Consider the following 14,858-nt stretch of genomic DNA (forward strand, 5'->3'; position numbering starts at 1 on the left):
ATGTTATATTGGCATGGCACAAACTATTTTCAGGTAGGGGTCTCTCTGCAGACATATAGCCACATATTAATTTGGGAGTCATTGACATGCATGATGAAAATGCACTGGTTTAAAACATCAGGAAGGGAGACAAAACAATCGGCAACACTTTAGAAACAACCCCCAAAAAGCCCAACCTGCAACTATCAATATTTACAAGCAACTTCACAGAAAAAGAAGCCCAATGTCGCTATTAATGAGGCACAGCACAGCACAGCACAGCACAGCATCTGAGTCTGACTCCAGTCCAGTGAAGTCGGGAGTCTGGACACTTGTAAGACAGCATGAGAAAACGGGGATGTGATACTATGTCGCCCTCTAGTGTGGCTGTTGTCACACTGCACCAACACGTGTGTTTACTTTACATTACATCTTATGATCTTTATTTAGTTTTGTTTTAGTTATTTTAGTCTTAGCTTTGGTTTTATTTTGTATGTCATTTGTATCTGTCATAAATCATTTTTAATAAAAAGAATATTAATATTATTAAACTAACTTACCCATTAAAACTTGGAAAACTTGTCATTTTAGATTTTTGCGTGGTTCCTGGACACGAAAACCCTTGAAAACGACTCTATAAGGCATTATTTGTAAAATCGGCTCAGGTCTTTAAACCAGTGGTTCCCAACCTTTTTAGCTTGTGACCCAAAAGGACCTAACTAGTGAAAACATCGCTTTGCACCGCATTGAGAGCTTGCAGCTCAGCTATTTTCACCACTTCTTGTGTTCAAATGCATGGAATTTCTTTCATTTCTTCATGAAAATACCGAGAAAAATCACTGAATGTGCTTTTTAATCCATGGCAAATGTAGGAAAACGAACAGTGTTTGGGAACCAGTGTCTCTTAAACAATAAATAAACTACAAAATCTTACCGGACATGACGCCACAACAAACAGGAAACGTGGCCTGGTTTTCCGCTTCCTGTTCGTGCTCCTCAGGTGTGTTCTTTTGGCAAATATAGAACACCCGGTGTTAGAGCATGAAAAAATTAAGACTTTCGGTTTGATTATTTTGCCTTCAAAATAAAATGCTAGTAATGCTATTAAAAAACTATGGATTTGTAAATTACTATGCACATTACAAATATAAATTAAGCCTCAGAAGTTCCGACACGAAGAGCCGTCTCCTGTCCAGTGTCCAATTTGTAAAGGCTATGTACTCCATTGAACAGCATTTATCTATTTAGATGTAGGTCTATATTTATTTTGTCATTAAAACTTTATTTTTTACACAGAAACATAATTTTCGTTGTATAGCTTCAATTAAATGCTTAATCTATATTTTTAATGTGTATATCATATACAAATTAACCGTTTTTCAATGGCTTAAGGCAGTGATTCTCAACCTTTTTTCTGCATGGGCACGCTTTTCATGTCCCAAGAATCCATGGGCACACCAACAATACGGGGGTGTGACTGTGAATATCGTCACTGTCGGGAAGAATCCTTGTATCAAATGTGTACGTTCTTTCGCAAAGTAAAGCCCTGCTTCGTCATACAAGGCTGTCGCACAACAGTAGTGAAAACAGCACATCTACAAGCAGAGGCGTTGTGTGCTTGTAGATCGGCTGTTTTCACTAGTTTTAAATCATTTTTGATAATGATAAATACAATACTGGCTTTCGAGCAGGTTCAAGGGGCACACTTGACCCTTCTCAGGGGCACACCAAAGGTCCCCAGGCACAGTGGTTGAGAAACACTGGCTTAAGGGGTACTCTTATTCTGAAGAGATCGACAACCGGAAGTCTTATATTTGCTAGCCAAGATTTGCTCACAGAGCCCTCCTCCTCCTCCACGCCGGGCTGCTGCTGCTGTCTGTCATCTTCAGTGAACACCACCTCCTCCACAGGAGACACTTTCACATTTTAACTTCACATAGTTTTATTATTTAACCTCCATTAAAGGACCCTCCCACCAGGCCACCATGTACCAGGTAAAGCCCGTGTGCGGGGACGTGCAGGTTGACTTGCCTTCCTGCATGTACAGAGTGACAAACATACACCATTCTGCTGGGAACACATCATCACAGCCATGCCAGGGCCGACAACACGCGTCTGTTCAGGTAACTAATCATCAATAATAAACCCAGAATTATAGGCGATCGATCATCGGCAGACCACCGTATAGCAGTGGTCACCGCTTATTTTGAGTTTTTATTTTAGTTAATTATGATAAATTATTTAATTTATTATGCCCTTTTTAAACTACTAGCTTGTTTTAGCCACGTTAGCACGTCACTTTCGCTTGCTAGGATATTATAGTAGAGGAGCTGCAAGCTATACTGTCTTAGATCAGGGTCTGGATGATGCAATCAGCATCGTCATCATCTTCATCAGTCATCTCATTTGTGTCACAAAATGTTTTGACAGTCAGTGACACATTCAACTTGATGACAACAGGCAATCATGAAAGGTCTTGTTGTTTTGCTTGCATGATGCGTTGCTTTGAGCTTGACATGTTCATATTGTGTGTGTTTGGTGTTTGTTTAGTAGGTGTGGGCTCCATGGAATAGGCTACAGTTCAAAATAAGTTCATTAAAGGGGAAGACCACCCATTTTCAATATTGAACATTGTCATTAATATACCTTAGAGGAGTTGTGTGGAAATAATAAACCCTCTTCTGTGTTGCCTAGAACTGGAGGATTGATTTTGGGGTTTGTATTGTAAAGTACAATGGTGTGATGTCATCATGTCATCACATTGTGATTTGCAATTCAATCCTCCAGTTCTAGGCAACACAACTCCTTTTTCACACAACTCCTCTAAAGTATATTAATGACATAGTTCAATATTGAAAATGGGTGGTCTTCCCCTTTAAGTTTATGATGCTGTGTCTTTTTGTTTGATATTTAAATACCAGTGGTTCTTATTATATTGATGTATTGCCTGCTTATTGTAAGTCCCTTTGGATTAAAAGCGTCTGCTAAATGCCTAAATTGTAATTGTAAAGTGGGGTCCTGGGACCCCCAGCATATTCCAGGGGGTCAGAGTAAAAAACAAGTAACAGTTTAACCACTTAAGAACCCTATATCTGTTTGATACTACTTTGATATCACAAGCTCAGTTTTTTGCCCATAATGATGACACTGTCCTCTCTAATGCTCATGCTCACAAGATGGCAAGTCACTCTGGCCCCTTTTCCACCTAAAGAACTGTGGTTCTAGTTCTGTACTATTCTTTGATTCTTGGAACCTTGGTGCTTTCACAGAACCGGCCCGCATTTCCACCAGAAGCAGAACCATTGCATTTTGTGGCCGGCATAGCTCAGTGGCCCGTTTTTCCATCACTTTAGTTTGAATGCACCTGTGTCACTTTTGATTTGAACTGCTTTAACCATTTTGTTTTATACTTTGGCTATTCAAAGTCAAAGAAATAGCAGATATACAAGCTCATAGCAATCTTTGAATAGATTGACCCAATTCTATAAATTTCCTCTAAATCCTTATAAGGTTTTTGAAAAACTGCCGACCCCCATCTCAATATATTTTGTTCCAGGGACCCCCCAGTAGCAATATATTGAAGGTTTTGCAGAAGCGTTTGTGATTTTTCAAAAATAGCAGATCTACAAGCTCATGAGCTTGTATATCTGCTATTTTTGCTATTTGCAGGTTTGATTCCAGGCCTGCCCCCCCGCCATGTGTCGAATTTGACCGGTCGAAACATCCGTTTCATGTGTGAAATTCAATGACAGATACACAGTTCCCCTTTCTTTTCTTTATGACGATTCTTCGCTTGTTTTTGTCCTTGCAACAGCATCTTCCAAACCTGTAGAATAGTGACAGGCTCACTTTGGTTCCCAGTTCAGGGCAAGAAAAAAATAGAATTAGGGGGGCGGACAAACCGGTTCAACCCCGGTGGAAAAGGGGCCACCTCTGTGTCTCAGAGGAGGACTGTGGAAAGTTCAGAAAAATGGCTTCTATTTCAGCATGCTAACTTTCCAGGAAGAGAAAGGCTAAAAGTTTCTATTAGCTTGAAATCCCCATCGATGATGTCATTGGTCGGTAGGCAGGCAGGTTTCTGAACTGTCCACATTCCACAGGCCACCAATGAGACACTGTGGGCGCTTTTCCACCGGCAAAGAACCGGTTTGGGTTCTGGGAAGCGTGGGACAGACAGACAGACGTAGGAGTGCTAGAAAAGGCACTAAAACGTCTTCAGTCGGCATGACCATGTTGCATTCACCTCTCCTCTCACCGTCTCTCCTCTCCTCTCCTCTCGTCCAATCAGAATGGAGAGGTGGACCCGGCCATCAGAGCTCTGGAGACGCGTCAGGACGACATCATGCGGAGGCTGTACGAGCTGAAGGCGGCCGTGGACGGCTTGGCCAAGACGGTGGCAACGCCCGACGCTGACCTGGACAGCAGCAGCCTGTCCGGCTCCGCCCACAGCCCCACTGGCTCCTCCTCCTCCCCTCTCAACGCCGCCTTCAGGGGCACCGCAGACCTGGACGCTCTGCTGGGCAAGGTGGGAGTTAACACGCCTTCCTGGGAACATGAAACCACATGTAGTACGATTTACTGTTCACTACAGGATTCCCACACTTTTCCAGAATATTTAACCCGATTTCCAGGACTATATAACAATAATTCAGCTCAATATCGAGTCGCTTACTCCAATGCGCAATGCCCAAAGACAGGTAGTGTATGCCAGTGGTTCTCAACCTTTTCAGGCCGTGACCCCCAAAATAATCATATTTGAAGAGAGTAGAGGAATTTTGTATAACACAGTTTTATTGTGAAAATAGCAGATCTACATGCTCACAACGCCTCGCAACACGAGGCGTTGTGAGCATGTAGATCTGCTATTTACACTTTGACTGCCATCAGGCTTTTTCATATTGTATTTACCAGATTTTCGATGGCTCCATTGTGCGCTCCACTGTTTAGACTCACATGCTACCTAAATAACGTAACATTCTGTAAAAGTGAGGATATCAGAATGTCTTAAGCTCGCTGTATAAATGTATTATCACCAAATGAGAGATGCAGGTTTATTGATTCACACGGTTCCTACTACTAGGAATGGGACGATATGAAAATTTCATATCACAATGATTGTGACAAAAGAAATCGTGATTTACAATATTACCGCGATAATCAAAATCCATTAAATTCCTGCCGCGGAACATTTGCCAAAAAATAGCAGATCTACAAGCTCACAACGCGTTGCAAACGCGACGTGTTGTGAGCTTGTAGATCGGCTATTTTTTGCCAAAGACATTTGATAGAGAGTGAAAAAAAGACTGTATCAAGCATGTATATTATAAGTACCTTTTACCAATTATAAAGGGTTTAAGTGGTACCGGATATGCAGCTCAGCAAATAGAAGGTGAATTGATCCCAGTGCATGACAAAGGACGATATCACGCCAAATTAAATCTCTTTTTTTATGACGATAAATGATAATAACGCCTACCGTCCGTCCCATCCCTACTGTGCCTACTACCTCACTAACAGACCTGTATGTGCTTTTCTTTGACGCAGGACATGGGTGCCCTGCACCTGAAATATTTTGAAATTACAAAAATATTTTTCCAGTATTGGAAAAGTTTTGGAATTGATCAAGGGTCCTGGAAGGTCCTGGAAAAAATAGCTATGCATTGTCTTTGGTTATTGATTTTGTTAATACCTCTGAAATGACAAATTAAACATTGGCCAAATTGTCAAATATTAGAGGCAGAAATTGTGAAAATAGCCGATCTACATGCTCACAACGCCTCGCAACGCGAGGCGTTGTGAGCATGTAGATCGGCTATTTTCACAATAGAACCGTGTTATACAAAATTCCTCTACTAACCCAGTCAAATATGATTATTTCGGGGGTCACAGCCTGAAAAGGTTGAGAACCGCTGGCATACACTGCCTGTCTTTGGGCATTGCACATAGCAGTAAGCGACTCGTTATTGAACAGAATTATTCTTATATAGTCCTGGAAATCGGGTTAAATATTCTGGAAAAGTTTTGAAAATTAATTGGTAAAGATGGGTGGGAACCCTGGATCAACGTATGTTTTCCCTTTGCCACAGGACATGGGTGCCCTGCGCGACATAGTGATCAACGCCAACCCGGCCCAGCCTCCGCTCACGCTGCTGGTGCTGCACTCCCTGCTGTGCCAGCGCTACAGGGTCCTGTCCACGGTGCACGTGCACTCCTCCGTGTCGGGGGTCCCCCAGAGGCTGCTGTCCTGCCTGGGCCCGCCGCACAGAGACAGCTACGACCGCCAGCGCTTCCAGCTGGGCTTCACCCTCATATGGAAAGACGGTGAGGCTGCCAGGGAGACAGGCGCAAGCTCACGTTGCATATCGGCGTCACGTTGTTAGATCTGCTGTTTTTGGGGGAATGATCTCCCCTCTCTAGGTCCTAGAACAGGGGACTCCAACGTTTTCAGGCCAAGGACCCCTTAGGTGAGAGAGAGATGAAGCAGGGACCCCCATTGTATACAATTGTGTTGCAAATAAAAAATGTTCATAGAATTCTTCAGCATAGACTTGTTTGACAGCACTGTCATCAGTGTATGTTGGATTAATGTGTATTTTCGGGCTATTCAATAATTCTAGGCCTAAATGGGTTAATTTAGGCTACTGTCTTGATTTATAAAGAAGACAGTTACAGTTACAGTTTCTCAATAAGTCACTTTTATTTGAATAACAAATGAGAATGAGAATAACAAAAGGTTTAACATAAACCATATCAAATTTGGGTTTTATGCCCTAACAACTGACATTTTCATGCACGGAAGTGAATCGTGATTCGGGTTGTGATTTAGATTCACTGAATCGAATGTCAATTTCGGTTTGATTCGCGATTCAAATCGGAATCATGACATCCCTAATACTCATCAATGGCATCAAAATGTGTTCAAATCAATTATTAAAATGTAACTGTTGTCCCTACTCTGCTCTGCCAACCCAACAGTGCCCAAGCTGCAGATGAAGTTCAGCGTGCAGAACATGTGTCCCATCGAGGGCGAGGCCAGCGTGGCGCGCTTCCTGTACCGCCTGCTGGCACCGTACCCCTCTGACCCGGGCACTGCCACGCTGGTGGACAGCTGGGTGGACACGGCCTTCTGGCAGCTGGCTCAGGGCAGCGTGAAGGACCGCCGCGCGCTGACCGCCGCGCTGGGCTCGAACCCCTGGCTGTGTGGACCTGAGCTCACCCTGGCAGACATCGCCTGCTACTGCTGCACCCTGCAGAGCGGTGAGTGTGGATGGCTTAATTTTAAAATTTTCAATTCAATTCAAGGGAGCTTTATTGGCATGAGAAGACATACGTTTACATTGCCAAAGCAAGTATCAAGATATAATGAAAACAGTTGAAAATTGGGAACTTACATACAGTTGGGATGGGGTACAACATTGTGTAAACAGAGCTATGTCACATTTTGTCGTTGGCTTCAATGTACAGATTATCGTGTTGTGAGCTTGTAGATTTTGGCAATTGTTCCACCCCAGGATAATGGATGTTTTCATTATCGTGATAATATCGTATGTTCCCAATGTTCAACTAAACCTCCATGATATTCAACTAAACCTCTGTGCCTGTTGACAGCCGCCCTCCAGGGCGACAGAGTGGACATGTCGGCGTCCCCCGCCAACGTCCTGAGGTGGCTGAAGGCCTGTGACAACCTGGGCCACTTCGACGGCGTCAACCTGCTGCTGCAGTGACCCTGACCGAGGAGTCATCATCACCCCACCCACCACCACACCCTGACCGAGGAGTCATCATCACCTCACCCACCACCACCACAGCACTCTGCCGAGCCCACCGGACTCCTCATCCTCCTCCTCCTGCCTCTCATCCGAGCGCTGTCTGCCCCCCCCCCCCCCCCCCCCATGGAGCTCTGTGTTGCAGAGAGTCCCAGAGGGCATTAGAATAACTAAATAATGACAATAATAATAACTGACAGTTCAGTCAATTCAGTTCAAGTAAATTGAGTTCAGAATATAGGCTCTCTGCGTGAAGCGTCATTCCCACCAGGCACGATAAAGATAACTTTGACGATAATTATTAACAACAATTGCCATCCTGCCGACAACAGGACGGTACCATCCACTTCAGTTGAGAACGATTTTGATATTTTTTTATCTTTATTGTGCCCGGAGCCGTGGGAATGACGCTTAACTGTTTAGCCTGGGATACAGCCTGCTAGCTACGTTCTGGGTTTTGTGTTTTTCTCACTCAACTTTACAGTCGGAAAGCCTCCTTTATCCGGGTGCAAACGAGTGAATATAATAAACGAGTGTCTGTGGAGGGGGTGGGACCAGTGTTGTCCAATGTAAAACTTGAGTCACTTCCTGACTTTCCCATGTAATGTAAATACGAGTCAAAAAAGGACCCTGGCCAGACTGAGAAGTGAAGTGAGAAAAAGACTAACGTAGCGAATCAGGTCTGGATCCCAGGCTAATAACATTTAGTCCCAGGTTTTGTTTTTCAGAAGGTGGCGGTACTGGTACCCGTTTCCTGTTAATCCTCTGAACATTCTGAAACACTAAAATGACAATTTTTCAGAGACAAATCGGGAGAAAATCTACTTTGCTATCGATCTTTCTCTGTCCCAGCAAAGGCACTCTTTGTGAGATCTAGCAACAGTGATCATAGGATGTTTGCTAGATCTGACGAGTTTGAAGTGACAAAGCATTTCTTCCTAAATCAAGCATCTTTGTCAAACAAAGCTATGGGACTACTGTATACCGGTATGCCATCTTCTGGAAAAACCCTGGACTACAGTTGGGCACAGAGCCCGTATCAGTTCAGTTCAGAAATGTGTGGAAAAAGTTCTAATATTTGCCGACCTACCGAAAAATAGACGACTTACGAGCTCGCGAACTTGTAGATCGGCTATTACAGAGTAAAGTATATACTGTTGGGATTTCAACTTGGTTAACAATAAGGAAGTGTTAATTAACACCATTTTAAACGTCAGGTGACAACTGTACCAGTGCAGGGTTGAACTAATGTGTGTTGTCCTGTGTGTTGTTGTTGCCACCCTGCTGCTCCAGTAAGAAAAGGGAACCTAAAGGCAACTGTTGTGTGGATGGCAGCGTGCAGATGTGTCAGTGGTGGACAACAACAACCTACTAAAACCCCAGAGGCAAAGAATCACGTAGTAGTGGTGAAAGTTGCTCAGTCTTTTAGAGCCTAATTTATTTCGGTTCGGCTCTGTCTAAACTATGATATGGCGTCATTCAGAGGACACCATTTCATAGTTTAGGCAGAGCCGAACCGAAATAAATTGGGCTCTAAAAGTGGAGTATGAATCGATCCTAATACTCAACATTTCTTATCGCGTTAACGTGCTGGAGTACTTGGATTTAAAAAAATATACACTCAAGTATTCGAAAGCACATGCTTTTACAAAATACTTGAAGAAACAACCCCATGAGGGCATGGTCAAACCACACTTTTATTCTACATGAGGGTGGATTCTGGCAATGCATTTCAATGGGAACGGAGTGTTTTAATTTTTTTGGCAGCAAAAGCTCCATTTCCATTGAAATCCATTGGCAGAATACGCCCTCATACTGCTGTTGGTAAAATAAAAGTAAGGTGTTACACGAAGCCTTGATTTCATGGTTTTTTGTCTCATAACAGCGGGCGACGGCCAGGCGCATTTTCCGGGAAGTGCGTTGTTGTCAGTGGAACCCTGGCTACTACTGCCGATAGCAGGCCATGGTGGAAAACGTCGCCCCCCAAAAAAAACATGAAAATATTGGACGACATCGCCCAGAGTCGTCCGCTGTTAAAACGTAGGGTCAGACAATAATTTATTGAAAGATGTTAATGTCTCCTTGTAGGAGACTCCGCCTGTCATCAAACTATCGGTTTAGGAATGAGACAAAAACTAAAAAGGTCCGCATCAATTCATTCATCAGGCTTCATGGGGTGTGTACTTGATAGAAAATAACTTAATTTTTCAGGGGGTGAACAACTACTACTACTACTACTACGAGGGTACAAAGTACATTTTCTTAGTGAATTTCAACAGTGAAAATAGCCATTCTACAACATGCCTCAAGTAAATGTACTCTTGTTAGTGTCCACCACTGGTATTTGTTAGTACAAATGCTGTTGAATCACCATGTGTGTACAAAACAATTGACACATGAACACTAAAACACTGTACAATATGTCTCCCACCCACCTTGTGCCTCAGTAGACGTTACTTAATGTGCAGTATGGATAAGAAAAAAATAACTTTGTAGCAATTTATTTCCTAATAAATTAACATTTCCAGGTTGGACCTTTTTGAAGTGTGTGTGGTTTTGTTTTTCCAAACGTTTTCCAAAGATTACACTTAAAATTAAGCTGATTCTCATGAAATGTGTTACTTTGTCCACTAAGGGGCAGGGTAGGCATTCCAAAACCACAGTATCATCTGATGACATGGAATATCATCAGATATTCAGAAGACATTAACCCGTGGAGTGTTTTTCTTGCAAAAAAAGAAAGTTGCAATGGATTCATAATAGAAAATAAAAAACTAGTTTGACCCCTCACATGCTACTTAGAGCAGATTCCTGTATTATATAGTAAAGCAGCTGTCAAAAATTCCTCTAGGGGAAATTGCATTTCAAACTTAGGTTAGATGTGTTATAACACATTGGTGAATACATTTTACATGATTCCCATGATATTCCTTGACTAATAGTTGTTTAACAGCACTATCAACCGACATTATCTTATCTATTAATATGTTGGATTACCCCCTAATTAGCCTTATTCACGGCCTGCCCACTCAGCATCCCCGGGTGCTGAAGTCACATTTTGAAGGGGAAAATCCTACTATAGCCTATAGAGTTAACACAGAAATTGCAAATGTAATGCAATTTCCGAATAGTAAAGTATAAAATACGGCTAGCATGATCAAGAACACAAGATAGTAAAAGGCACAAAGCATTAAAATTTACTTTACCATTCGAAATAATGATTTGTTGGCTTTAAGTCCAGCTATTTCTGTTATAGTTTCCCCTTCTAAATTGATGTCAGCACCCGGGGGATGCTGAGAAATTTGCTGAGTGGGCGGGCCGTGAATAAGGCTTATCGGTGGTGTGAAGTAACAAAGTACTTTTTCTTATTTCCACATAACTCAAAGCGTTATATTAATGACATGGTTCATTGTTGAAAATTAATGACATGGTTCAATGTTGAAAATGGGTGGTTCTCCCCTTTAAGCATTTCACCCAAAAGGTTAGCAATACATGTACCAATGACATAAAATAATGCTATCTGTCAGTTACATAAGAGGATGAACTGATTGAGGCCAATTTGTGATTTGACTTAGGAAATTGTGGTCAGTCATGAAGAGCTGATTTAGGCCAAAAATATTAATTTCCTAAAAAAATTACACAGGCCATTATTTTAGCAAGGTGACGAATATATCCCAACAGTCTGTCATCAAGCCAATGATGACCTATATTCTAATGTAATCTGGTTCAGGGTTCCCACGGTCATGAAATTCCTGGAAATTAGAAAAATATTTTTCCAGTACTGGAAAGGTTTTGGAATTGATCAAGGGTCCTGGAAAAATAGCTATGCATTCATTGCATTGTCTTTGGTTATTGATTTTGTTAATACCTCTGAAATGACAAATTAAACATTGTCCAAATTGTCAAATATTAGAGGCAGCAATTGTGAAAATAGCAGATCTACATGCTCACAACGCCCGTTGTGAGCATGTAGATCGGCTATTTTCACAATAAAACGTTCCTCAACTCTTAGTGCTCGTCAGGGTGCCGGGGTCCCCAGTTCAAATGATTATTTCGGGGGTCACGGCCTAATAAGGTTGAGAACCACTGGCATACACTACCTGTCTTTGGGCATTGCACATAGGAGTAAGTGACTCATTATTGAGCTGAATTATTGTTATATAGTCCTGGAAATCAGGTTAAATATTCTGGAAAAGTTTTGGAAATGAATTGGTAAAGATGTGTGGGAAGGAACCCTGCTGGTTACTGCGTGGCTTCTCTTTTACTGACATAACCAGATTGCAGTTCACTTTTGTTTACGTTAAACACTAGTCAGCTCCCAGTACAACAGTATAAAAGACTGTGGTTGTACTGGTTTTAGTCGACTAAATCAACAGTTGATTTTGTCGACTAAAATGTATTTTGGCTGGCCTTGATGGCGTCGTAATTAAAAGGCTGATTTTATACATGGTTGCATGCTGAAAATAGACGATCTACAAGCTGTGATGCGTTGCGAGCTTGTAGATCTACCATTTTCAGAACACAACACCCGAGCGCAACCAAACTACTGGACCTCTTCTCCACTACTCCCGAATAAACCGAATAATTTATCTGCTCCAGCATAAAAGCTAAGTCTGCACGGCACGCAGAGTTACTCAACTTCAACGTTTTCAGGCCAAGGACCCCTTAGCTGAGAGAGAGATGAAGCAGGGACCCCCCCCCCCAACCCAACCTTTTCATAGATTCATATAGTTCCATATAGTTTAATCGATCATCAGTGTATTTTGGATTCATGTCAATTTGTGTTTTCAGATATTTAACAACTTTAACCGTCAATACTTAATAAACTTGACCTTTCACTCTGTACTTAGTCTGCTATTTGTCCCCTCTAAGCCAAAAATAGCCGATCTACAAGCTCACAACGCCTCTCAGATCTGCTATTTTTGGTTTTAAGTTCTCAAAATATGGACATTACGGTTCAAGGAGTTAATATAAAAAAAGAAGAAAAAAGGTTTCTATCACACAAAGATTAGAGGACCCCCTGTAGTACATCTGAGGACCCCCTGTAGAAGACCCCTGCTCTACCGACAAACCACTCCATTCCCATTGACATACATTGGCGGAATGGGGATTACACTCTCATAGGTACTTCGCTGGCAGCATGCAAACAGGCATTCATTTATGGGAGCGATTCCTCCCCATAACCCGAGTAACCTGATCCTTCTCTTCTCTGTTCCAGACACCCAGGGGCATCACAGGGGGGGGGGGGGGGGGGGGGGAGTGGGACTGAGTTAATAGGGCCCAAGGTGGACTTTAAAATGATACTTTAGCTATTGAAAATAAATAGCAGATATACAAGCTCACAGAGCGGCACGGAGCGGGGCCCGTGGCCAAATACATATCATTTTGGGGATCCTTCACATGAACAATTTGAGCACCACTGACACATTAACATGGATTTTTCAAAAAATCTTAGAAGGATTTTAAATATTTGAAAGACAAATTTTCACGATTTTTCAAAAATAGCAGATCTACAAGCTCGCAGCGCAGCGCTCACAGTGTGGTACCGAGTGCCACGCTGTATATCTGCTAGTTAAAGCACAAAATAATGCGTTCCCAGTCTAAACGGGTTAAACCTTCTCATGAAGAACATTCATGGGGGGCCGCAGTGAATCCTTGTACCCAGGGCCCAGAATTTGGTGCGACACCCCTGCAGACCGCCCCCTCCCCCGCCCCGCCCACAACGATCCTTTTTAAATGAAACAAACCCAACAAAAAGGCCAAGAAGACACAGAGAGAACAATGTCATTCCTTTGTTTTTTTTCTTCTTTTCTTTTCAAAGTAAAATACCAAAGAACGTACAGAACATTATAATGTGTGTATTCTGTCCACAACAGCATATAATACACAAACTAGCTTCTACCTCATAGACGGAATCGCTTCGTTTGTCCCAGCCCTCCCCCTTCCCTCCCCCCCTTCCCCCGAAGTTACGTAAAATCACAATAAAACGTATAAAAAAAAAGAAGATAATTTCAGTCCTCCTCAGAGTGAAACTTCGGTTCAAGACAAGAAGATTTTTTTTTAAAGTATCGACGAGAAAGCAAATAAAGAAAAGAAAAAAACACGTCGTCACTGTCGGGCAGAAATCTTCTATCTCCAATTTTTGTCTTTTCCTTTTCTTATGTCTTTTCTCCCGTAGATTTAATAATGCCCTGTTTAACATAGTCGTAGTGTCATGGAAAAGTATAGCAAAAAAAAAGAAAAGTAGAGCAGATCTATAAGCTTAAAGCCCCATTTCCACTGTAGGGCCAACCCAGAACTAGAACCAGAACTTTCCAAAACCAAGAACTTTCAAGAACCTGTGAAGTTCCAGAACCAAGTTCTGCTTACGTTTCCATATAACCAGAACTAACTGGGAAGGTCCCAAAAAAGAGCAGCAGCGATGCTGGCCCCGCCCATAGGTTCCCAGAACTCAAGTTTAGTTAATCTACCTCAGGAGCAGGACCTAAAAAAGGTTCCAGGAACCTCGTCTGGAACCGGGCCGTACACAATGGAAACAAAACCAGAACCAAGTTCTGGTTCCACCTTGCAGTGGAAAAGGGGCTTTAGAGATCGCCGGCTATATTGGCCGTTATAATCTTCAGAATCTTTTAGGTTCACCTAATGACATGCCCAAAAATAGGGATGGCAGGTTGAAAAGTAACTGAAGTACTTCTGTGGAATTTCCGTGAAACATTTAACCACGGAAAAGTGTTAACGAGTATTCTTAACTAAATAACTAGGGTTATGGGGACGCTTTACAGGATTTGATTTGAACGATTCCCGGTTTCTTAACGATTCCCCTCTTAAGGGCACAGACGGTCACGTCGTACTTTTATTCTTAGCTATGAGGGCGGATACTGCCAACGCATTTTAATGGCAATGGAGCGGTTTGCTGCCATCTGCGTTTCCATTGCCATTGAAATGCATCGGCAGAATCCGTCCTCGCAGGTAGAATAAAAGTGCGGTTTGACCGTGCCCTAACGCAGTGTTTCTCAAACTTTTACATTTAAAGGTCTCCCTTTAACTCTGACAGTGTACAAATGGAACCAAATGGACCCGTTAGGGTCCATTTGGTTCCATTTGTACACTGTC

The 14,858-nt window shown here is 42.4% G+C and overlaps 1 protein-coding gene across 1 annotated transcript; it reads left to right on the plus strand.

Moving 5' to 3' along the window:
* The first annotated feature begins 1,846 nt into the window (after positions 1 to 1,846).
* Positions 1,847 to 8,565, plus strand: aimp2 (aminoacyl tRNA synthetase complex interacting multifunctional protein 2). The gene is made up of 5 exons (XM_080724095.1): positions 1,847 to 2,102; positions 4,268 to 4,504; positions 6,066 to 6,300; positions 6,955 to 7,236; positions 7,588 to 8,565. The coding sequence occupies exons 1-5, from the start codon at positions 1,965 to 1,967 to the stop codon at positions 7,701 to 7,703; spliced, it is 1,008 nt and encodes a 335-aa protein (XP_080580221.1). The 5' UTR covers positions 1,847 to 1,964; the 3' UTR covers positions 7,704 to 8,565.
* Positions 8,566 to 14,858: the final 6,293 nt, after the last annotated feature.

Source organism: Nannobrachium achirus (assembly GCF_963921795.1).
Source record: "Nannobrachium achirus genome assembly, chromosome: 4".
NCBI lineage: Eukaryota > Metazoa > Chordata > Actinopteri > Myctophiformes > Myctophidae > Nannobrachium > Nannobrachium achirus.

What these genes read in the sequence shown, in the direction of transcription:
- aimp2 (XM_080724095.1), top strand. Translation starts at nt 1,965, where the DNA reads ATGTACCAGGTAAAGCCCGTGTGCGGGGACGTGCAGGTTGACTTGCCT. An exon ending in TGGACGCTCTGCTGGGCAAG is followed by an intron (nt 4,505 to 6,065) that starts GTGGGAGTTAAC and finishes CCTTTGCCACAG; the next exon opens with GACATGGGTGCCCTGCGCGA. An exon ending in CTGCTGCACCCTGCAGAGCG is followed by an intron (nt 7,237 to 7,587) that starts GTGAGTGTGGAT and finishes GCCTGTTGACAG; the next exon opens with CCGCCCTCCAGGGCGACAGA.